General features: G+C 35.7%; 2 protein-coding genes and 2 pseudogenes across 2 annotated transcripts; 1 reads left to right on the top strand and 3 right to left on the bottom strand.

Annotated features, from left to right (window-relative positions):
- Positions 1-2,241: 2,241 nt before the first annotated feature.
- Positions 2,242-4,019, bottom strand: LOC143466188 (folylpolyglutamate synthase, mitochondrial-like; annotated as a pseudogene).
- A 5,844-nt stretch (positions 4,020-9,863) lies between these two features.
- LOC143466187 (folylpolyglutamate synthase, mitochondrial pseudogene) lies at positions 9,864-11,276 on the top strand (annotated as a pseudogene).
- Positions 11,277-16,198: 4,922 nt separating this feature from the next.
- LOC143465954 (folylpolyglutamate synthase, mitochondrial-like) lies at positions 16,199-17,958 on the bottom strand. The gene has a single exon (XM_076964498.1). It carries the CDS (start codon positions 17,956-17,958, stop codon positions 16,348-16,350), a length of 1,611 nt encoding a protein of 536 aa, XP_076820613.1. The 3' UTR covers positions 16,199-16,347.
- Positions 17,959-18,844: 886 nt separating this feature from the next.
- LOC143466186 (folylpolyglutamate synthase, mitochondrial-like) lies at positions 18,845-20,458 on the bottom strand. Its single transcript, XM_076964824.1, has one exon. It carries the CDS (start codon positions 20,456-20,458, stop codon positions 18,845-18,847), a length of 1,614 nt encoding a protein of 537 aa, XP_076820939.1.
- Positions 20,459-25,026: the final 4,568 nt, after the last annotated feature.

Raw genomic sequence — 25,026 nt, 5'->3', positions numbered from 1 at the left:
TGGTTCTCAACCTCTTTTGGCTTACGGCACCCTGCAAACAACCAAAAGATTTGGCGGCACCCACAGTCAAACCAAAAAGTTTCTACATTAAGTAAAAATAATTTTCGCAACCGTTTTCCTGGACTAGTGATTAGTGCGCAATAACTTGCGGCACCCTTGCGAAACCTAAATGACACCCTAGGGAACCACTGTTTTAACTGAAAACAAAGCTTTGCTATGAAGTCACAACCATTTCTAGCAAGTGCAAACTAGTGCTTAGAAAGCATTATTTCAGTTTCCTTGTGCCTACATCCAGAGTTTTAACTGCGGTTCCTGTAAAACATGCAGACCCCAGCAGCTCCATGATCAATTCTGACGCTTACGGCTTGAGGCTGGGTCGTAGCTAATAGAGCTAATGCTGCAGCATGCTGGTTTTAAATAGCACCGTGTTATTGTTTGCTGCTCAGTGAATGACGATCTGACTGACTAATCAATAGTAGTGAAGTTTTTCAGCAAAGTGAGCTACTGATGTGAATTTCTTCCCAAAAAAAAGCGTACAATGATTTTCAGAAAATTTTTTTTTAAAGATCACTTTTGTGGGCGAGGATGGCGTAAGTTATATTTACGTCTTCAACACTTCTTGGAAATAAACTGTAAGCTGTTCGGTTTTAGCATCAACCAACAGCAGGGCGCTACTCCAGCAACTAAAGTCTGCTGTTCATTACGTCACCAACAGCAGCTTGTCAATTATAGAGCAGCAACCAACAGCAGAGTGCTATTCGAGCTGTCACGGTCTGCTGTTCATTACGTCTTGAACAGCGTCCTAGCGTTACACATTATTACGAACAGCAGGCTGTCAATTACTGAAGAGTAAACAAAAACGGAGTGCTCTTTTAAAACAGCAGGCTCCTATACAAAATAGCAGTCATTCTTCCGATTACCTTGTCACTAAGTGTGTCTTTACAAGTCTGTGATGTCAGCTTATTTGTAGCCTAGTTGCCGCACTACTTCAGTATCCAACTTTACATAACTTATTACATGTGTTTGTAAGCATTGTTTTGCCGTTGTAATTTTTTAAACTTATTCATTGTGTGTTGGGTTTAGTGGCTGTGCTAACCGCTATTCAACTTTATCATTTGTTGACATTATTCTTGCACGTTTAAAGCCGTTGTGCTTTACTAGTTTTTCCGGCTCATTATGCGCAACTAGTTTTTTCCAGCTTAATAGTTTTCCCAGCCGGATCAAGTTTGGTACGACACCGGCAAGTGGCGATCGATTGCTCCATAGCCGCTTGCGCTTGCAGCTCTTTGTCCGTTTTGCTGTGGCTCCCCATATGATTTCAAACTACAGTAACTTATTGATTTGGTAGCTTCGTGCTTTGTAATTTCACAACAAACTTTGTTACTTTACTTTGAAGAACAATTTTTGACTTATCTTAACTTAGTTCACCTGTTGAATTATCTTGTTGTTTAATTGTTGCGTGCGATTACAATACTCTAACCTTTTGTCAGCCAAAAGGTTTTAATATTACAACAGAAATAGCTTAAAGGAAAAAGTTTTTATTGTAGGTGCTGTACACTTTCTCAATTTTACAAATAACCAAGAACATAGGTAATAGGCCTACTACTGCTTATAATATGTCTAATACATGAGTTGCAATCACCAGGACCAGCTCAAAGAGCTCGTCATTTGATTTCGCTGATTCACGCAGTTAACGATTTCTATCTCGATGATTCACTCGACTAACTCTGCTCGTTGGTAGAAGTGCGAGGTAATATAACGTGAAAGTGATGGGAGTTAAAATATTTGACATGAAAAAGCTTCAAGTCGTAGCAGGTGCAACGGGAAAAAACAATATGTTGACAATGTGAGATACATATAGCTAAAGCTGACACATTGAGACATAGATAATTTGTCAGTGTTAAAGTTAAGAAGTGGACAATTCAAATAAAAACTTCTTAACAGCACAGGTGTTGGAAAACAACCTGGGAACGTACTAAAAGAAGTGTTCACACGAAGTTATTCATAGCAAGTTTCCAAATATCAATCTACAGTTGAAGTGTTTATCAGTAAACAATTTCATAAACTTCAATCAATAACTAGAAAGAAGATAGAAGAAGCAGAAATAACTGGCGTCCAATATGTCCAAGGGTGCGCCATAATAAATTAATAGTATATAGGCATCGCAGTTATTGGATGTAAAGCATTCAGTAACAGTTTTCACTTTCCAAAATGTTTTGCAAATGTTTTTGTTGAGAACAGAGGAAAGAAATTTTTGATTTAATGCAATATATAAACTTTTAAAAAATGTCCAAAAACATGGCTTTTAGTTAAACAAAAATAGCGTCTCATTGTTGATATGTGCCTAAAACAACACTAAATAGAAATGTAGTTCAACCTAAATACTGAAAAAGGAGTTTACTTAAAACCGTTTTGTAAATCATTCACATTAGGTGATATCAATCTCAAGTAAATTCCCAACAAATTTTGGCTGCCAGTTACAAGAACCTGAACATGTTTTCCTTCTAAATCTGGTTCTTGCTTTGGCTTGTATGAAGTCCACATTCCACAACGTGAATACAGTTCAGTTTCTCGGTCCCGGGACATCCAGCGGATTGCATCAGCCACACAAGAAAATGACAGACTATTCTCATTGGCTGCTCTGTGATTGTGTTCCAAACAGAGTCGGTCCCATTCACTTCGGTTGTTAATAACACTTTCAAATGGATCGTGAAAAGTTAGCTTAGTTACAGTTTCGTCAATAAAGCCAGATGGTGAGCTAGATCCAATAATTACTGGAGTAAATATTGCTTTGTCAAATCCACAAGGATAGAGTATAGACAGCAAATGGTAAATATCCTTTCTTGTATGCACGTTAACTGCTAATAGCTTTTTGCACGGCCTGTCCAAAATTTGCCTTTTTTTTCTGATTCTGCTTTGAACCATTCTACAGCAAATTGATTACTTTCCGTTGTGTGAGCACCATCCAAGTAAAATGTGATGGAGTTAAACTTTACAACTTGAGCCCTACCCGGCCAACGACAGTTAGGCCTACCTAAGCCTTTGCGGTATTTTGTGTCAAGTTGAAAAGGTTTGTTTATTTCTGTGTGTTTGGTAAAACCATGTTGATTTAACCAGTAGTTGGATAGTTGAAGGGCAAGAGAAGCATTCAATTTCTGGAAATTTCCTGCAAGCCCTAAATTTACATTAACGTCATCTTTGTCATAGGTTATATATTCTTCAAAATCTGGAACAGAATGCAAACTAGCACCAATTTCTGTAGCTCTTTGTAGTAAAACTTTCATTGCTTCCAGCGGTTGATGCTGTGTTGTAAAAGCAGGTACATTTTCTCTGAATATTCCACTTTTATGCCACGCTATCGAGGCGATGTTGTCTCCCAAGCGATCAATATGATCGATTCCGATAGGTGAAACACCGCAAACCGACGGATTCTTTACTACATTGGTATGATCGTTTTCTCCGCCTATGCCAACTTCTATGATTGCCGCGTCGACATTTTCGTGTTTAAAGACGTAGAAACTTAGTAATGTAAAAATATGGAAATATGGTGGTATGTCCATTTTGTACAAAGCTTTGGTTTTCATCAGTTTAATATGAATCTCCCAAAAGTACTTTGAAAAAATATCACGGGAAATCGGTTTTCCATTGATTCGAATTCGTTCTCTGTTTTCCAGCAAATGAGGGGAGCTTAAGAAACCAGTACGGACGCCATGTTGACGCAGTATACTTTCAACAAATGCACATGTTGATCCTTTACCCTTGGTTCCAGTAACATGGATAATCTTCATATTGTCGAGATCTTTGTCACTTACGTCAACTCTTTGCAAAAATTCTTTCATCAGTGTTACTGCAAGTCCACGTTTTTCATCATCCACAGTAAAATTTTTGTTGTGTTGGTGTTTCACTAAAAACTGAAGAGCATTGTCGTAAGTAGGTTCCTCGTGCTTTGCAATTAGGTTTCTAGCTTGTTGAAACTTTTGAAGTCGTTTCCTAAGGTTCATGCCAAGGTGACGATACATGTCTTGGGGCGATAAATCTTTTCAACAATTGTACTATAGCTTAATAATTCTGCATAAGTCATACATTAGAAGTTAAAAGTTGGGAATGTTAGAGCAAGGAACATATTTGCAAAAATACAAAACCTTCACTTCTAAGTACTTTTCATTAAATGTTTATTACATGTATAGTCTATTGATATTTGTGCAAAATATAGTGCGAAGGTAACCGCCATCGTACTAAGATATTTCGATTGCATTGTATTTTATATGACAATTAGGCCTATACTTCTCAATGGCACCGCATTTGTTACTCTGATCTGCCGTGATAAAAAATAATTAACTACAACGTCATCGCGAAACTTCATAACTATATATCATACGTCTTTCCTGAACATGTTCCTTTGGTAATAAATTTTTAATTAGTGCACATATTGATCATTTACCTTTCCCGCAATACGAATATCTCAGATCGTTACGTAGGTGTTTTGTCACTTATGTCAATCCTCCTATAGAAACTCTCCCCTTTCTTCAACTTTTCTCTTATTAATGTTTCATCCAAATTCAAAGAGCATTTTTGTACATGTGTTGTTGTTGATCTGACGTTTTTTTCTCATCTTCTTTCTTTCTCAAGGTGCCTGCACACTGGACGAATTCGCAAGGTAAGCGCAGTCTCAATTACAGGTGATGGTCAGCAAGTGGTCGCACAAGCATTTACTCTTATCCGCACACTGAGTGGGTCGAGAAGCGAGTTTGTAGGGAACTACCAGATGATACAAAGATGCGTGTGTACTTATGCAGCCTACATGTTGGTAATGCAATTAGAACATTTAGGAATACGAGTCTCTATAACTTAGCCAACTTTCAATTTTTTCAGGTAATATTTGATACGCACCTGCCTTCGCCTGATATACGTTTTAACTCATCGGTACACGTGGGCTTTGTATATTCTAAAGAAAAATTTTTAGTTTGAATGCAAGACCAAATCAGTAGAAAACATTTTATCCGTCATATCTTTCGGTCGATACAACCATTGTATTAGAGAGTCAACGATACGACCAGGTTTATAACTACTGTAACGTCAAAGAAAAAATTCAACTTCAATAGCTGGTATTACAATATTAATAACTGATATTGATAATATTAATTTCATGTAGTATCGACCGAAATGACAGAAGAATAAAATGCTTTCTAATGTTTTGGCTCTTGTATTCATTCTACGAAGGCCATTCAATATAACTTATAAGGTGAATTTTTCCATAAACATTTTTCTAGTGCAGATAACAGCTAACTTGTAGTTGCGCGCCCCTGCTTTAACTTGTTTAAACTAAATAAAAGTCCACAATGTCAAATTTCAACTCGATTCGCTTCATTCTACAGAGTTCTTCATTGTTTTCAGAAATACAATACAAACGTGAACGATGACAACATAACGTTTAAAAAAATCCTATGACGCCTTCAGCTACACAATTATAGTCTCGTCACAAGACAACGTTGAATCACATGCGAAGCGGTGGATGCGAAACATCAATCAATCATTTTTTTTCGTCAAAAGCGCGGTAGAAACGAAAAAGTTAAGCCAGTTGTTATTATAGCATGTGCTAATGAAGGGAAAAAATTGAAAAAACTGAAAAAGTTTAAAACGTGCTCAAAACTAATTAAGGTAATAATTTCTGATAACAACCATGTATGTTTGGTCCAGTGCGATTTCCCCTCGAATGGGTGGATGTGGGGCAATCGCTTTCAGTATAGGGACAATAAAATTTCCCGTGTCATCGTAACGCAAGTCGTCGCAAGCCTAGTTTTTCGTTTGAATCGCATCCAGGCGGGGGAAAACTTAACGAAAAACATCATTAGGATAACCACAATGCATTATTTTAGTAACATTATAGAAAGTTTTGTCACATTTGCTGCGAAAGTGTTCCTGGACAAACGCTCAGTAACCAAGGATATATAATCCAACCCGCTTACTATCCGCGTTATTTCACCATTTTGAGAATATCCCGAAATTTTCCATGAAGTACTCGTTTAATATGACCTATTTACGGATAGTGAAACCACTTTTTACTTTGTAGTAACATCTACAGCAGTTGTTACAGTCGTATTTCCCCAACTGCAGTATTTATATACATCGCTGTATAGTCTAGTAAGTCCAGTTGTTTTTCATTGTACTGTAGTTGTGTCGAACTAAATAATGCTTTTCACTGTTGGCTCCAGTATTCATTCGACGTTTGGTTCGAAAAACTCCTACCACTTTGCTTCTTAATCTTATGACAGTTCTGGTAAATCTCCTATTAAAATCCATGATTGAAATGGAAAAGACTAAAATATTAATTACCATAAAGTGAAATTTTTAAACAGCATTCATCAACTTTTTGACTTTTTGTTACAACTTCTGTATTCCGCCAGGCACTTTTTCGCATACGATTGTGTCTTTAGCAGTTTCATATTTATTGCTTTATCACGGTTGTATTGTGTTTATGACACTTGCTTTGCTGTATTTTTATAACCTGCAGGCAAAACTACTTCTCTAAATTTGCGGGTTTAAGTTGCTGCAAAATTGTGCAAATCATGGTAATTAAATCCATCTGACCGAATCGCATCTAATGGTTGCCATAGCGTGTGCAGTTATATACCTGTTTATATTAACGGCGATTCATTCTATACTTATGCTACTAATATCGGTAGGTTACTGATGTTCCACTGTTTGATTAGTCGGCTGTCACCTGAACACATGCTTGTAAGCCATAATATCATACGTTTTGTCATATATTGTCAGGACAAGAAAATTATTAATAACAATTCCCCAGACGCTATCTCAAGTGGCAACAATCACTATCAACGCTCGTCAATTCTGCATACTGCAACGGTTCAGGCCGTCAATAGCGAAAACCTATTATCAAGAGCCTTAACAACAATTTTGTCTATCAGTAGACATGTCTGGCTGTAAAAGGACACTCATGACCAAAACATAGTCGAAGACTCGTGATTCATTAGTCAAGGAAGATCATCATTAAGCTGCGTGGCTACTATCGTAACGGCAAGATTTCTTAAGCAATCATATAAATATTCAGTCTGCGAACTTTTTCCGTTACACATGCGTTAGCATATTCTGCAAGACAGCAACCAAAAAACAAATGGAGTACATTATCAACCTGCTGTCGTTTTATGGATTTATCCTACGTTGACACCTTGGCAGTATGCTACAACTGCGGTTCCGCTAAAGTATTATAACGAGGACCAGGCCTTATTGCAAGTAATCTTTAAACGTATAGTAGCATGTAGTTGAGGATAAAATGCAATAATTTAGTACGTCAACGTTATTGTAATGCTTCTATGATGAGGTTTAGTGTACTTTACCACTACAGAACTATTAGTCTACGTGCTACTAGCACATAAATATTTACACGTGTAAGCCAAACAAGCAACCAATTCCGCGCTCTGAGTTCGTTTCCGACATTCCGTGAGTTGGTTTTGATGCCAACCGATGGTTATAAGTTATATCTGCTGTTGGCGTTAAAACAATGGTTGTTCAATTAATTACATGTTACCACTATATGCTGTTAATAATAAAGAAAGTTGCGATTATGCTGATTAAAGTCTTCAGTGGTGAATGTTAAATTAACTGATGATTGTCCTCATAACCATTAACTATAATAACATACATGGACAACAGAACTTGGATAATAGAATATATTCAACAGGTTACTTTTTATTGTTCACAACGCGACGCAACTTGTACTTCAAAAGGTTGACATCGAATTAACCCATCAGAATGGAAATAGTGTGAGATCGCAAAAGGGAACGATTAGCACCAAACTTACTGGTTTATACCTAATGATTTACAGCATAATTATGCGAGCTTTTTACTTTTAATTCCTTCTAAAATATTTTGTGATAATTCCAAGTCGCTACCTGAATCTTTCGATTGGCTAGTGTTCATTTTTTAGTAATCAATGCACAATGAGCTGCAAAATCAGCAATACCTCCACTTCAGTGAGGTTGAGAAGAGTATCGCATAAAAAAAGTTAACTAGTTGGTGTTTACAAAGAATAATGTGTGTGGAGCAGTCTAACGCTCAGTGGAAAGTTTTATCACTTGCAAAATTTTCAAGCAAATATTTGCTTCAATTCCCCCAAGTTGGGCAAATTTTAAAAACACTTGTTACCCAATATATAAGGCTGGTATGGACGTTATTTTTATAATGGGAGTTAGCAACGAATATAACGTTATTTCGCTTAACTCAGTTGATCATTTACAGTATATCATTTACGGTCTATATTAAAAACGCACTAAAAACTTATCATGTATCAAACAACATTGCAAACCTGCTTAAAAGAGAGAACATTTTCTTTTACACGATCTTGACCCGATAAGTGGCGTTGTTATTAAATAGAAACTTTATAAACAAGTTTTTATCATTGAAACAGTAAAAACGACGTAAACGTTTTACAGTTTTATACCTAGCAGTACTGCAGTTACAAAAACCGTACTTCGCAGTTGTCAAAACGTGGTAAAAGTACTAATCTAATTTAAAATGCCATATACTATATGAGTTTTGTACGAACTTTAATTACTTAAAATTATTCTTGTCCAAATTCTTTGAAAAAATGACGCTAATTTTCTCTCCTATTGGTGACGTACCGCTATACGCATGAAGACTATAATACGTCATGCCATCAATTTTAACCGCTCGTTATCATTTAAATCTAATAAAAATATTTTCTGCAACTTTTCTACTCACGCTTTTAATATGGTTTGCACGACGAGTAACTTATTGAAATGTACATTGCGTTGCCAACATGACATTATATCACTTACGCATTGCCAGGAACAACACCGCAAGAACAGCAACATTTTACAGTTGGTGAACGTTTACATTCGTTGATTTATCTATCTTACTTCTGTTTTTCTAATTCCTATTCTGACCTGGTTTATACTGCGCTTAGAGAACATCACTACAGGTTAAAAATGCCGGTCTTCTATAGAAGAAGGCTTGTAAAACGTAAAAAATATTGTGTTAAGTATATATCGACAACGAGTAAACTTTGAAAGTAAAGTGTGAAATGGTATATTTATTATATTCGCTTTGTAAGTTATTTATCATTGCATTGTGTATTGTATTGTGTATATCATTGTATGCATTGTATTGTTAAACGACAAAATCGAATAAGGTCGGTCATTTTTTACCACGCATGAGCTTCTCACACTTCCAAGAAAATTAATGATCATGTCTGCAAGGGTCACGATAGCATTTCAAGTTGCAATATTCGTAAAATAATTAAATAAATTCCAGAGACAAGTACATATTTATTTTTGCTTTTTCGTGTGGATGTTTTTTAATTATAAAAAACTGATTAAAAATCTTTAACATTTAAATGGTGCTTAATATGCGGTTAACAGGTTATACTTGCGCAGGGGCGTCATAACAATTGCATGCTTCCTTTGCATTTTAGATCCGCTTTATGAATTTTCGTTGCATTTCTGGTAAGAGCAACATCACTTGCCGTGGTGAAGTACATTGAATATTGCTAAGAAAATATTTTAGTTTATTTGGAGAGGCAATTGTAATTTTATGATGTAAACTTCAGCTTTTGGAAGTTAACAAGTATTGTTCTCAATTCTTTATTATTGTAGTGCTCAAGATATGGAAAAAGTGAAGCAATTTTTGCAAGAAAGATGTTTGCAAACTTGTACTTTAGTCGCTATCGGCACGTTTGTTTTCAACTTTCTAGAAGATTTCAACACGCCAAAGTTTCGTACGATCAAGAGCAAACTTATGAAAGAGCAGTCTCGTTTTTAAATAAACATCAGCTTCATAACGCCATCACAATTGAAGAGGAACTCAAAGGTATTGGCATTGTTGCAATGAGGGAATTTTTAAAGCGAATTGAAATTACTGACCAAGACCTGGACGATATGAAAATTATCCATGTTACTGGAACCAAGGGTAAAGGATCAACATGTGCATTTGTTGAAAGTATACTGCGTCAACATGGCGTACGTACTGGTTTCTTAAGCTCGCCTCATTTGCTGGAAAACAGAGAACGAATTCGAATCAACGGAAAACCAATCTCTCGTAAACTATTTGCAAAGTATTTCTGGGAGGTGTACTCTAAACTGAAGCAAAATAGCCATTTGTATGACATTGACATGCCGCCCTATTTTTACTTTTTAACGTTGCTTAGTTTTCATACCTTTAAACATGAAAATATAGATACAGCCATCGTGGAAGTTGGCACTGGCGGAGAATACGACTACACCAATATAGTAAAGCGTCCTGTAGTATGTGGCGTTTCTTCCATTGGAATCGATCATATTGATCGCCTTGGCGACAACCTAGCATCAATAGCATGGCATAAAAGTGGAATTTTTAGGAAACATGTTCCGGCATACACGGTGCAGGAACAACCAGAGGAAGCAATGAAAGTAATGCAGCGAAGAGCTGATGAAATTGGCGCTAAATTAAGAGTGGTGCCGGATTTTAGTGAATACTCGATTGATGATGATGCCGACTTCAAACTGGGCCTGCATGGAAAATTCCAGAAATCAAACGCTTCTCTCGCTCTACAGTTGTCTAATTACTGGCTGAACCAAAACCGCGCTCCTTTCATCGAGTACATAGATACAAGCTGCAAATCTTTTCATCTGGATTCAACTTACCGGGAAGGTTTGGGCAAATGTCGTTGGAATGGACGAGCCCAAGTTGTAAAGTTCAACTCAGCCACATTCTACTTGGATGGTGCTCATACAGCGGAAAGCATTCAATTTGCTGCTGATTCGTTCAACGACGAATCAGAAAACGAAAGAAAGAGTCTTGGCCGACCATGCGAAAAAGTCCTGGTCTTCAACATCTTGTCACATCATCGTGATCCTCAAAACCTTCTGTCGTTGCTTCAGCCTTGTGGGTTCGGCCAGGCTGCTTTTACTCCCAACATTATTGGTTCCATTCGCCAGAAAGATTTCCTTGATGAAACAATATCAATGCATTTTCATGAGAATCCGTTTGAATCCGTCATGCTCGGTCGGGACGCCTGGGCCGCTCTTAATCCAAACCAAGCAGACGACGGAGGTCGTGTTCATTGTTGCGTAGCAGATGTTTTGTCTTGGCTAGGCGAAGGCCGCGAGGAAAACCTCTATCATCGTGCCACTTCGTTTACTAGTTACAGGCCAGAAACGGAAATGAAATTTGAAGGAAAGCATTTGCAAGTGCTGGTCACTGGAAGTTTAGGTCTTGTTGGTGTTTTTCTGAGAATAATGTGCCCAGATATAAATAGATAAATACTAGGGATGTGCCGCGAGGAAGATTATTCGGATTCGTGCGAACCCGAATATCATGAAGATCGACACGAACGAATCCCGAATCTATTCGTATTAGAACCAAACAATAAAATTTCATCCGAAAGTTGTCAAGTTTTGCTTATAAAATGACATAATAGATAAACAAATCGCTTTCTTTCAAAAAATAGTGTTTAAAAACGATTAAAAAAGCAAAATCGTTTGGAAAACGACCTTCATTGTAAGTACTGCTGACTCTAGTTTGGCATTGTCGGGAAACTAGATCATCATTTTTTACGAAGTCAGTAAATTTATAAGTAATGTTGTATTTAGTATTCGGGCTCGCCATTGTTGGTGTTCGTGTTCGCCCGAATCTTCCACAAAGACGATATTCGGGTTTGGATTCGTATCGGCCCATCTCTAATAAATACCATTTCATTTGGAAAGCACGTTAGAATTAAAACCTTTTTCTGGTACACACTGTTAACACTAATTGTAAATTTGGCTTGACTAAATGACTTTATGAAGCATGCTATAATTTCTCAGGAACTTAATTTATTCGAATAAAAAAGGTGTACGTAAAGTAGAAAAATAGCGTTGAAACATTTTATCTTGTGACTTGAGTATATTGTTGCAGTAATAACCTATGTGTATTGAAATATAGCCTACTTATGTATGTGCATGTCCTTTAACGCATTAAGTTGTAATCATATATTGTGTTGTGCACAAGTAACTTTACTTTGAACTTTACGAGGTATACCATAAGTATACAAATTGGTTTTAAATATTTACTTTGAGTACTTTTGTACTACTTTTGCTACCAAGGTACTTTTACTAAGGTACTTTTGTTTTATCCCGAGCGTTTTCCATATTTCATCTTGGTGGTGTTGGCACTCTGACAACAGTGTTATTGCAGCACTGTGTTCAAATTTTCTGTTGGTCTTATGTGTAGTCTACGGCTCTACGCCGTGCATAGAGTATACATACACCCCTACAAACGCTAGTGTAAAAATGCATAACCACGATAGGTTGCACTGATAGGTTATGCATTTTTACACTAGCGTTTGTCACACTTGTTATCGCTAGTTTAAAATGTAGTTGTACCTGCGCATATATGCTTCTGATCAAAAATGTGATGTATGCTTTAATTACGTATAACTTGGAAAAAATACGTGACATAAGTAACGTTGTTATAAAAATCGTAAACAATATTTTAATTTATTATTTATATATTTCGTGCGTTATTATAGTTTGCTTTATATACAATGTACAGTAGACATGCACTTACAAAATATAACTAGAGGAGTATCATGTTGCTTGGTATGCGAGTATTTAACGGTTAATATTTGTGGATAAATGTCAAGATAAGCAAGATTTATACAAACAAACTATAATATATGAGATTTTAATTTGTGACATTTTTACTTCTGACAATGAAACAAATTCAGATTTTCACCAGCCATCATAGCGTAGAACCCACCTATTTTATATTTTACAATAAACGTTTTTCGCCTAAAAAACAAAAACTAAGTTTTAGCGATTTTGAAGACTTACTTATAGGCATATTTGCCACGATTTGTATATACAATACTTTTCAACCTGGGACTTGAGTGTGATTTTCTCAAAGATTTTCTCTTCTAACTATTTTGCGAGCTTGGAAATAAATGTCAAAGATTTACTAATTTATATTATTTGTTTGATTCATTGCTTCATCGTTTCAGAAAACGAAATCAGCAAATGAATTAGTAACAAAAATTGTTTTTAAAATCTTAATAAACATTCCAATAGTGAAAGGCCAGCATGTTGCAAATGTTGATGTATAAACCTTAAAAACTATTGCAGAAATGCTTAAAGGAAAAATCGTTCAAAATTGATTAGATTTGGAGCTAAACAATCTACAATAATATTGGTTTTACATGACAGAAAAGAAAAGAAGAAAAAATTCTATAAATACAAGGTAGCAAGCAAACAGATTATAATATTTCTTAGTTCTTGGTAAACATACCGTTGTATTACTGTACATAACTCCATAAAATCCGCCTGTGCACACGATCTCTTTGGGATTTTTTGACGTAGCAACCTGGAAAGCATCCAGACATTTTCGCCACATTAAACATACGGGCTTTTGAGACAAATACAGTAGAAAAGTTCATAATTGAACACCACTGTGATTACTCAACCATTTTTAAAAAGATAAGCATTTTTGTTTACACTGGGAAAAAAACATTTTCAAATTAGGCATTAGATATTTTTTACTGCAGTTATGCTTAAAGGAGTTTTTGATTAAATAAAAAGTTATCAGACAAGAAAAGCTTTGCTTCTAACGATTGAATATCGCACTGTGTTACAATAACCACAGAAAAATTTCACTTGAAAAGTTAAAAGTGAATTAATAATTTAATTAATATACTCGGCTTTGTTGTGATCGCTCCTTAATTAATAACAGATTCAACTTATATGCTATGAAACGTCTTTCAATATCATTGCCCGAAGTGTTGGCGTGATCGTAGAAGCTTATTCGACAAATGTTTTGGTATCTTGATGGTTTTTCTCTAAATTCAACAAATGTGACCAACCCTTTCTATAAACCTTTTCTTTAAAAATCTACTTATCGAAATTATTATTTTCTAACCATAACGTGACTGTAAAGGTGCATTAGTTTAGAACTTTTGGCTGAGGTTAAAATACACCTAGAAGATAAGAGCATTATCTATAAAAACTTTATACAAACCAGTTGTGCTTTTTATATATTCTTGACCAACAATAATTGTATTTAGTTAACCAACAGCTTTGTTTTGCCAGAAGATACATTGACCGACCACCTTTATTTGGCTCATCGGTTTTATGCACAGTACTTTATTAGCGGACCAATCTGCATGTTGTTGTTAGTAAAATGTTTAGGTTATCGTTTTTTTATGTGTATTTTATAATATGAAACATTACTTCCTTTTTTACATTCTTCGTTTACAAAGACCGTTATGGTTGACAAATTCAGAGTCTGCGTTAAACGCAGCATTTGTGAAGAAGCCGTGTGCTGGTGTATTACTTAGAAAAAAACTAGATCTTTATACTCGCTTAGAATTTTCTGTTCCATTTAAACATAGCCACACGAGGCAAATTTCTTAAAATTGAACTAGAATTATTGCATTTGTAGGAAGCGTTCTGAATATTTGCGCAAATTTGGAATTGCAACATGTTTAATTTGATAAACTTTCAATTTTTTGGCTTTACAAGTAAAAACTAAAAACCCTTTTTCAACACCGATGCCCAGCCTCTAATTTGTGGCTTAAGTTGATTTTAACCACTTCATTACTTTATATCTTCGGCATTACAGACATATTGCTTGAGTAATTTTCTTAATTATCACACAATTTTTACAGTATATACTGTATTTGCAATCAAACACTCTTTATTGCGCATTGTAGTTCTCTTATCACTTTGTTCACTGCTTTGCATTATTAGTGAGCATTAATGGTAAGAGTGGTGTTACTTTGCCTAACGTACTGTTCTAAATGTTTCGCTTTGAACATGAATAACGTTTGCGGTATTGTTGTCTGCCAGTACAATTTTATAGCCTAGGTCAGCAGGTTCTTATTACGCGTACGATGGAACGAAGCTAACGCATTGAAAACACATTCTTAGTTATATTTCATTGATAACAATGCATTCAATAAATTTATAAGCAATCAAAACATTTATTGTCTGATCTCAAAGTTAAAAGGTTACCATTTGATGTATTTATGTTTTAAAGATTACATCCTGTAGGTGGCGCCCTCGAGATGTAGGTGGCGCCTCTCGAGGGCTTCCAGGTGGCTTTCACTGTAGTGCTGAACCTGTAGCTCTGAAATTTTTGACCCAGAGCATTACAGATTTTCGATTGGGACCAGGATCGTTACGGTTTAGTTTGAAATGAGCCTTAAAATTTCCTGGCGTTCGAGTCACAGATTCCCCATTTCTAATGAAATCTTCCACAATAAATGCACAGTGTTCGTCAGTCCAGGCCATTTTACATACAGATACAAAATTTTAAAAATTTGCACAAAACATTATATACTTATAAAAACTAAAACCGGAAACACAAATGGTAAGTCCTTGGCTGCAAAATTTCAATTCAACTTCCTGTCAGACTGCTACAGCTTTGGTACAATAACAATTTGAAATGTGGTAGGTTTTTCTGCCGCACCCTGTATTTTATTGATAACAATGCATTCAATAAATCGCAGTTAGGTTTAACTAGTAAGTATGATGCAAGGCCATGTTGCACCAGGTACAAACCAGAAAAATATATGTGTTGCGTCTATAGTCTATACTATATGTCTATAGCATACATTTCTCAAAACAACAGATAATACGAGTCGATAGCATAATTACGTGTGCAAGCATATGAAGTATATGCTCTAATTGGTACATTTGCCATTAAACCTAGCCTGCAAGGAAGTATTTGTGATATCATTTCCTCCTTATAACGTCAATTTTCACAAAACGAGTTTGCAGCATTATTACTTGATGTGAAGCTTCAATGCTTAATTCCCTTTAAAATTATCTTGTGGGAAAAGGCACCTAGTGGCTTGCCAAAGTCTATAAACAATAAGAATAAACGTTAGAATACGAATTGTGAACGAATTTTGTATCAATCAATTCTCCTCAATTGATATCGAACATGCCGATTTATCAATAATAACTCCCATAGCACGTGTTTAGCAAAACTGAATACACTAATAACGGTTGGGGCTTTGGTAACACATTTTGAAGCGTAAGCTAACTAACGTTTGTATAACGGCAAGCGTATGGTGAAATGTATGCATCTGTTTGTATACAATACAATTTCACAAAATATTTTATACATGACAAATTACTGTTCATAGAACAGGAAACATGATCTCACGTTTAAATGTAGGCTACACGGGAAATTAATTATTCATATTCTGCACATGTTGCATTCGACTGCAGTTTTATCAGTATTGAAAGAAAGCTGCTCTGCATGCAGTTTAGAAAGTTATTACAAGTTCATGAATAAACTGCTGCTTATAAAATAACGCCAAGCCAAACAAAAAATTGGTTTAAAAACATTTTCCTAATCATTCACGTCGGGGCATAATAGCCTCAGGTAAATTCCAAGCAAGCTGAGGCTGCCAGTAACAAGAACCTGGACATGTTTTCCTTCTAATTCCGGGTCTTGTTTTGGCTTGTCTGAGGTCCACATTCCACAACGTGCATACAATTCAGCTTCTCTCTTTTGAGACATCCATCGAATAGCATCAGCTGCACACGGGTAATGTAGACAATTATCGTTGGTTGCTTTCAAATTGTGTTCGGAAAGGAGTCGGCTCCATTCACTTCGGTTGCGAATAACACTTTCAAATGGATCATTGAGAGATCGCTTATTTATGGTTTCGTCAATAAAGCCAGGTGGCGAGTTAGATCCAATGATAGCTGGAGTAAATATTGCTTTGTCAAATCCACATTCATAAAGTATCGAAAGCAAATGGTAGATGATTTTACTTGTGCTAACATTGATTGCTAACATTTTCATGCATGGTCGATCTAGACTTGTTTTTTCTTTTTCTGATTCTTGCTTGAACCAATCAGCAGCAAATTGAATGCTTTCTGCTGTATGAGCACCATCCAAGTAGAATGTGGCTGAGTTGAACTTTACAACTTGCGCCCGACCGGTCCAATGACAACTACTCAAACCTTCTCGATAAAGTGAGTCAAGTGCAAAAGGTTTGTTTATTTCTGTTTGTTTGCTGAAACCGTATTGATTTAACCAGTATTTGGATAGTTGAAGTGCAAGAGAAGCATTCAATTTCTGGAAATTTCCTGCAAGTCCTAACTTTATATCAACAGCATTTTTATCGTTAGATGAATATTCTTTCAATTCTGGAGCAACATGCAAACTAGCACCAATTTCATTAGATCTTTGTTGTAAAACTTTCATTGCCTCCAGCGGTTGATGCTGTACTGTAAAAGCAGGCACATTTTCCCTGAATATTCCACTTTTATGCCATGCTACCGAGGCAATATTGTCGCCCAAATGATCAGTATGATCGATTCCAATGGAAGACACGCCGCAGACTACCGGATGCTTTGCTACATTGGTTTGATCGTTTTCTCCGCCTATGCCAACTTCTATGATTGCCGCGTCGACATTTTCGTGTTTAAAGACGTAGAAACTTAGCAATGTAAAAATATGGAAATATGGTGGAATGTCCATTTTGTACAAAGCTTTGGTTTTCATCAGTTTAATGTGAATCTCCCAAAAGTACTTTGAAAAAAGATCTCGGGAAATCGGTTTTCCATTGATTCGAATTCGTTCTCTGTTTTCCAGCAAATGAGGCGAGTTTAAGAAACCAGTACGTACGCCATGTTGACGCAGTATACTTTCAACAAATGCACATGTTGATCCTTTACCCTTGGTTCCAGTAACATGGATAATCTTCATATTGTCGAGATCTTTGTCACTTATGTCAACTCTTTGCAAAAATTCTTTCATTCCATTGAGAGCAACTTTACGCCGCGTTTCCTCTACAGTGTAACCTTTGTTGTGCTGATGTTTGACCAAGAATCGAATAGCATTTTCGTAAGTCGGTTCCTGTTGACCTGACGTCAACTGCATTGTATGCTGACTTCTTGCAAACTGGCTCCTTCTAATAATTGCGTAATGACGACAAAATCCCAAATGCATTATGATTTGAATTTAATTTAAAGCAAAATTTTACCTAAATAATTCCTACTTATAACATTGCATGTTTATTGGCTACATTGATAGAATATATACGACGTATTTACGCATAGGCTAGTTTTAAAAGTGTCACTCAAAATCCAGTATATTACTTTCTTAGTCACACACGATATATAAAGAAATGCACACAACTATTGCACAACAAAAAATAAGGGTATCAATAACTTTTAAATATGTTTTGAATAAAATACATTTGTGGAATTATTTAGGGAATTTGAACAGTTTATGCAACATAAATTCTGCAGCACGCATGCACATTATACATTCTTATATGTGACTCTACATTTGGCATTCCTGCTGAAAGTTTCTTTGAAAAACAAAATATTTGAGTCAAATAAATAAATAATTTAGAAAATTATTTCAATAAAATAAAAAATAAATGCTGAAACATTTTTGAAAATAATTGAAAGTGATTGATATGATTCAAGAATGGAGCACACTTGCTTTATATCGATTTCTTTTCAGGCTGCTTTAGCGGGTCTCTCTCGCATATAAACTCTACAGTCTACACTATACGACGGAATAATTCAAACACGAAATAAAAATCTAAACTTCAGTGTAAAACTTTTTGGCACCTTTTCTTAGTCCAATTGTTGTCATTTCTAAAACTATATACAACCTAAATTAAATTTTTAAAATTATTTTAAAAATATCGAAATTCTTGATATTTTTAAATTTTGTGACGCCGTTTTGTTATGTGGTAAAAATATTTTGGTTTAAGCATATTTACGCGTATATTTCAACAAAAACCCACTTACGTAACAACTATTTTTACAATATAACATACATAAAACTGAAATAAACGTTTAACGATCTATGTGTAACAAAATCATTGCGTGCTATCCATTAGGAGCGTCAAATAAGCTCCAACCAAACGAAAACTTCCTGTCACAAAAACTTGTACATGCTTTCCATGAAAACTACTAGCTTTTATTTGCTCCGAACTCGCCAACGGAGCAATACGGTTGAAAGTATCTTCATCTAAGTGGCTTGACAACCAGCACAATGCATCTGCTGCGCTGGGAAACACATGAGAATTTTCAACGTTCGTTGGATTACCACCGCACATTGATTTCCACACATTCAAATTCTGATGAAGTTTCTTCAATTCTTCTTCCTCCGAGTAATTATCGGCTCGTATTGTTTCATCAAGAAACAGATTTTTTTTCAAAGACGTATCATTTGTAGTAAAAATTGCTCCACTAAAATTGAATGGTTGAAGAAATTTTAAAAAACTGGTGGCGTCCCTTTCTCCAGAAACGTTGAATACCAACACTTTTTCACATGGGACATCCAGCAGCGCTGCTTCTTTCTCAGCTTCTTCTCGAAACCAGTTGGCTGCCAGTTTAATGCTTTCAGCAGTGTGAGCCCCATCAAGATAAAATGTAACTGATCCACATTTTATTTTTTCAGCCCGTCCTAACAAATGGCTTTCTGACAAAGCTTTTTTGGCAAGCTTGCTGATTTGAAACGGTAAGGCATGAGAGTTAGAACCTTGAAGATTGAAATACGTTAATTCCTGTCCGTTACCTGTGTCATTTTGGTGGCGACTCAGCCAGTAATGAGATAGTTGCAACGCCAATGAAGCATTTGTAGTTTGATGTTCACCGGGTAGACCAAGTTTTAAATCAATCAAATCATCATCGTTCCAGTAATCTGTTAGACTGGGTACCACTTTAACAACGGTCCCAATATCTTCAGCCTTTCTCTGTATCACACTCATACATTCTAGTGTTTGTGGAACAACAAACGCAGGTGCATTTCGTTTAAGTATGCCGGCTTTATGCCAAGCGATCATTTTCATAGACTTGCCCAAATCATCAGTATGTTCAAGAGCTAAAGATGTAATACCACATACAGTAGGTTGGTTGACCACATTAGTTGAATCGTATGCGCCACCTATTCCAACTTCTACAATAACAGCGTCAACTTTCTCATGCTTGAATATATAAAAACCCAACATATTTAACAACCAAAAATAGGAGGGAACGAGATCTTGAAGATTACCAAACTTCCCCAACCTATCATATACTGCCCAGAAATAATTTCCAAACAATTCAGCTGAAATAGGTTTGCCATCTATGTGGACTCTTTCACGATTTTCAATGACGTGAGGTGATGTCAAAAGACCAGTTCGCACTCCATGATGCTGGAGAATGCTTTCAACAAAAGTGCAAGTTGATCCTTTTCCTTTGGTTCCGGCTACGTGAATCACGTTCATTTTATTGAGATCTTTATCAGTGACATCAATATTTCTCAACAGTTCCTTCATCAACATGTTCCTGGTACCATTGTAGTCCAACTTACTTTCTTCAGAAATCTCCAATTTTTGGAAGCCCATTAATGATTTTACAGCATCTTTGTACAGAGGTTTGTGATGGGCTAGCGCATGTTGTTTTCTATTGCATAACTTTGGTACGCTTCGGAAAAAGTGTGACGACATTTTGCTCAGCAAGAGCTGCGAAATGCGATTCTTAACACCCAAAAATAAACGATAAACAATTTACACGTCCAACATAACTTACTTATCTCCTGTGCACAAACCAACTAATTCAGTGTTACGTTTTGGGTTGATGCTGCGCCTTAACTGCTTAAGCTGCATAAACTGAATGCATTACTTACCGGAAACTGTTAAAAGCGGATCGTTAAGGTATTTTTATGTAAACTCATTTTAAAACGTGACAGCAAACTACTTTGAAATTAATGGTATTTTCTACTCCTTTTGTAATTTACCCTTAAAATCACAATGCTTTTCGCTGCAGACAGTTGTTTGGATTTCAACCACACGCGCTTGGTTTTAAACAAAGGATATAATTTAATATTTACAACTATTATTAAAATACATTCAAATATCTTACAAAACTCAAAATCTGCACAAAAGACATTTGACGTTACAATATTAAGTTGTAGTTTGTAACCATTAGTTTTTGCACTGTTTACACTTCAGAGTTACACACGTTTTACTGTCGTAGGTTTCTACCCTGTTTTGTGCAACCAAAGCTTTTTCCAAATAAGGCGGAAGCATTACTGGCAACTGTAATGGGAGAAAATCGTTTCCTTTTTCATGCATTACAATGATAACACTACGTTAGCAATATACAAATATGTTACTAAATACATTAACTATATCATTTCTATTTTCTTCATTGGTCCTGGTACCATTGTAATGCAAGTGTGCTCCTTCTTATACTTCCCATTTATGAAATCTCATTAAAGTTTTTACACCATATAAATAAGATTGCAGAGAACAAGCTTGAGCATGCTGTATTTTCGTGAATACTTTTAGCACGTTTCGATTTAAACGTAACAAAACTATCTTCAAAATTGTCTCAAGAAATGTTTATCGGGATAAAAAGAAAATATTCTTTCTGAAAAAAAGTAATTTTATACAGCAAGAATACAATTCTTATCAAAAATACGTTTGATTTTTGAGCTGAATGATAAACTTTGCTGATTGTTATTTCCAATCCTTATTTCTGTGCAAAAATGCCTTGCTCTTCGTGACAGGCTTTTCAGACAAATCCATATATCACACGACACCAGCGATAGCGAAAGAGTAAATTAATGCGATAAAACTGCACGTATCGGAAACGCGTTCCAAACATTTACAGGTATAGACGATGTGCAGCCATTAGCAAACTTTTTTATAGTCACCTTGCCTACGAAAATCAAATACATGAGGCTTAACAGCGCCTATTATTATGGATGGAATGTCAGTCTCCGATCATGGAAAGACAATTTTTATCGCCAGGGTAAAACTAAAAGTAAAAATGAGCATTTTCGTAAGTATGGTTATGCGTGTTCCCTTTTTAGTTTAGATGTATATGTTAGATCTTTCTGCATTGGTGTCGAAAGTTAATTCCACAATGTCGATGCATTTTTAGGACACAAAGGTTTTTGTCACACACTTACTGAAGGGTTATGTTATGTTAACTCTAGGATCGCAAACTGCAATACAAACTAAAACATTAAAAAGATAACACAATACAATAATGGAATAATGATTTACCGATGGGTTAACCGACGGATGGAAGGGTTAATTGTTTATTATTTGAAAGTTCTAAAATTGCGCAGACCGCGTGTTTATGAGACCCCTGGTTTAGACTGAAGTGTCGAAACACACTACAGCAAACTGGCTATACAGCATTGTGAGGTATCCGTCCGGTGGTTGGTCATTAATGGTCAATTTAACCCATGGACGAGTAAACCCAGACCAACTTAACTGTTTAACCAATGTATATACAATTAATCCCAGAACAAATCAACCTAATGATTATTCAACCTAACCAATATTGACGCATAAACAGGAGCACATCAAGAGTGTTATCATTAAGGCGGCTCCTGATTTTATTGGCAAAATATCCAAGAGCCGAGTAGCCGGCTTGTATTGTAAAACTGCTTTAAACTAAAATAAAATTTACAATTTTATGCGAAATTGCACGGCCTTGACGTTCATAGCTACATTCTTGAAATCCCGGGATCTTGATAAAATTACTCCCGAGAACGGAACTAGAAAAAGGGTTAAAATCCAGGTATTTTAAGATCGAGATTTCCCGAGATCCCAACCCTACTTGGGCCCCGCGCTGTTTACTACCAAAACGAAAATAACAAATCAGCATTTGCTTTGCCCAAATCTTTGTTTTATTTCTCAACTTTGTCACATTTCTTACACAAGCAACGTACACGATCCAGATCTCGATCAATTCAAGTGGTGTACTATTTTTCTCTTTGATTTATGCTCTATAGTTTGCCATAGTCAATACAGTTTTCGTATTGACTACGATTTCCGTGTATAGTAATACAGTATGTTACTATTGTTTTCTATCTTATCCCAACGCAAATTACACAACCTGTTCTTAAACTTTCTATTGCTTTAAAGGACTGGAACTATAGCTAAGCTCGCACACACAATGCGTGTCCTATACCAAGCAAGCGCATTTACCGACACTGCTCAGATGCAGTGACATTACAAGGTAATCTGCCGCCGGGGGCTGGCTTCCAGTTTCCAGTCATTGAACTTCCAAATCGGCTGCAGTTATGGCTTTTAAAGATGTAATTACTAAAAAAACGGACAACACACCAATACACACACAGATCGAGATCCTAAAACTTTCACGGTTACAGATTAAAGAGAGTCAATTGATTATTTATTTAAAATTTTACATTGTGTAACGAAAATATACAAAAAAAAAGAAAACGCAATGTGTTTGAGTAGGTTTACCATATAGTTCTCAAGCTATAAAAGTAATATGACGCCATATGCAATGATGACTTCCATCGCTGGTGTAACGCCCGGATAAACAGCCATATCGGGCATAACAAAAAGAGTAAGCACGTGAAACGCACAACACAGGCTGATACACAGCTCTTACCTTTTTACGATTTGATTTTTGAACATTGGGATTTCTCTCCCGGGTTTCTCTTTATTTCTTTATATTCTATTTAAATGCTCCACTTCAAGATACCTCCTATGGTCTATACCACGCTACGCTTCACTTGCTGTAAACGGTGAAGGGTACAATCGCGCAGATATTACGAACGCACAGCATATAGTCTACCTTTAAAAATCAAATAAGACATGCAGATATAGTTAAAGGTTTTTACACTTGCTCCGAGCAGGTTTGGCATTAAGATCTACTTGCCTGATTCATTCCTACATTGAATCTACAATGTGATGACAAAATTTATATTACGACAACTCCTCCACATTGGATGGAAATTTCTGGTTAAATTGATTAAATTGGAGTAGAGTTCGTTCCAGATTGGAAATACTTTATTTTTAAAGTCAAACTTGTTAACACACCAAAAGTCAGTGGTGTAAATTAAAATTTATAACTGGTGCAAATAAAACTTTGATATTGGTGAAACAATACGCACTAAACAAAGTAGGCTGTATGGTCTAAATATCTGTTTGGATTATTTCTTATAAAATTGATAGAATTTTTGTGGTTTGTCTTACAATTTCAATGTTGCTTCACCACAGCAAGATATTTAGCACATATTACGTGCCATTTTCGTTTGGTTTTAGCAATGATCATTGTTGATTTTTTCCCATCAAGTTGAATTTTACTACAAGGATTCGTGCGAAAACGATGAAAAAGTTTATTTTGAGGAAATAAATTGTTTACAAAATCAGTAAACAACGTTTTTAGTTCATATCTACGAATCACGTCAATTGCCAAACCTTGTGCTTTAGATGAAAAAGTGTTTCATTTTTTATTGGCAAGTTACTGAGTAATAGAGATTTTACAATTATTTCCGTCAAAAAATACAAGTTTATTACTGGTATTGTATTGTTTAATACCGAGATAGTTAAATGTCAAATAAAAACTTCATTCCAAAGGAATTGTTTACTAAATTTTGAAGTCAATTTAAAACAAAGCCTTCCAATAGAGAGAAAACAGTTTAATTGACCTACATGTCAATAACCATAAAACACCTCTCGGTTTCGGCCATCTTTCATTCGCTGATGTATGCTATACCGTGTAATTCAAGTTTTCTATTTTTTGGCCCAGAGCCGCTTACCCACGACGTAAAACTGCCATGAAAAACAGTGCGAACAGTAGTTTGGTTATTATTGATCAATTACGCAGTTGTAATCAGTAACGGATTAAGGTGGGGGCTGACGGGGCTGCAGCTCCAAGCGCACTGGCAAAAATAGGCCCACCTGAATGCAAACGACTTTATAAAAAATAAGCACGTTTATAGCAAAAGTTTGTAGATACCTGGTTTGTTTGTCAAATATTTACTTGATTGACATACTGTTAAGCAAGTCTTGTATGGCGACATGCAAATAAACATCAAATTTACAGTAGGCCTATACAATAACACAGTATGAAAGCAATGGTAGAATAACGAAACACTTTAAAAGTTAACTTTAATTTATTTCTATCAACTTTTGCAACCTTTTCTCTTGTTTCTTTATGTGGTATTATACGAAATACGTAACTTTGCAAAACTTTCGCATCCCTTAGTTATATTTTTGTGTTAAAAGAGATGATTGTTTTTCAC

The sequence above is a fragment of the Clavelina lepadiformis genome, chromosome 7 (assembly GCF_947623445.1).
Source record: "Clavelina lepadiformis chromosome 7, kaClaLepa1.1, whole genome shotgun sequence".
Lineage (NCBI taxonomy): Eukaryota > Metazoa > Chordata > Ascidiacea > Aplousobranchia > Clavelinidae > Clavelina > Clavelina lepadiformis.
This window is presented reverse-complemented; position numbering and strand designations above follow the sequence as displayed.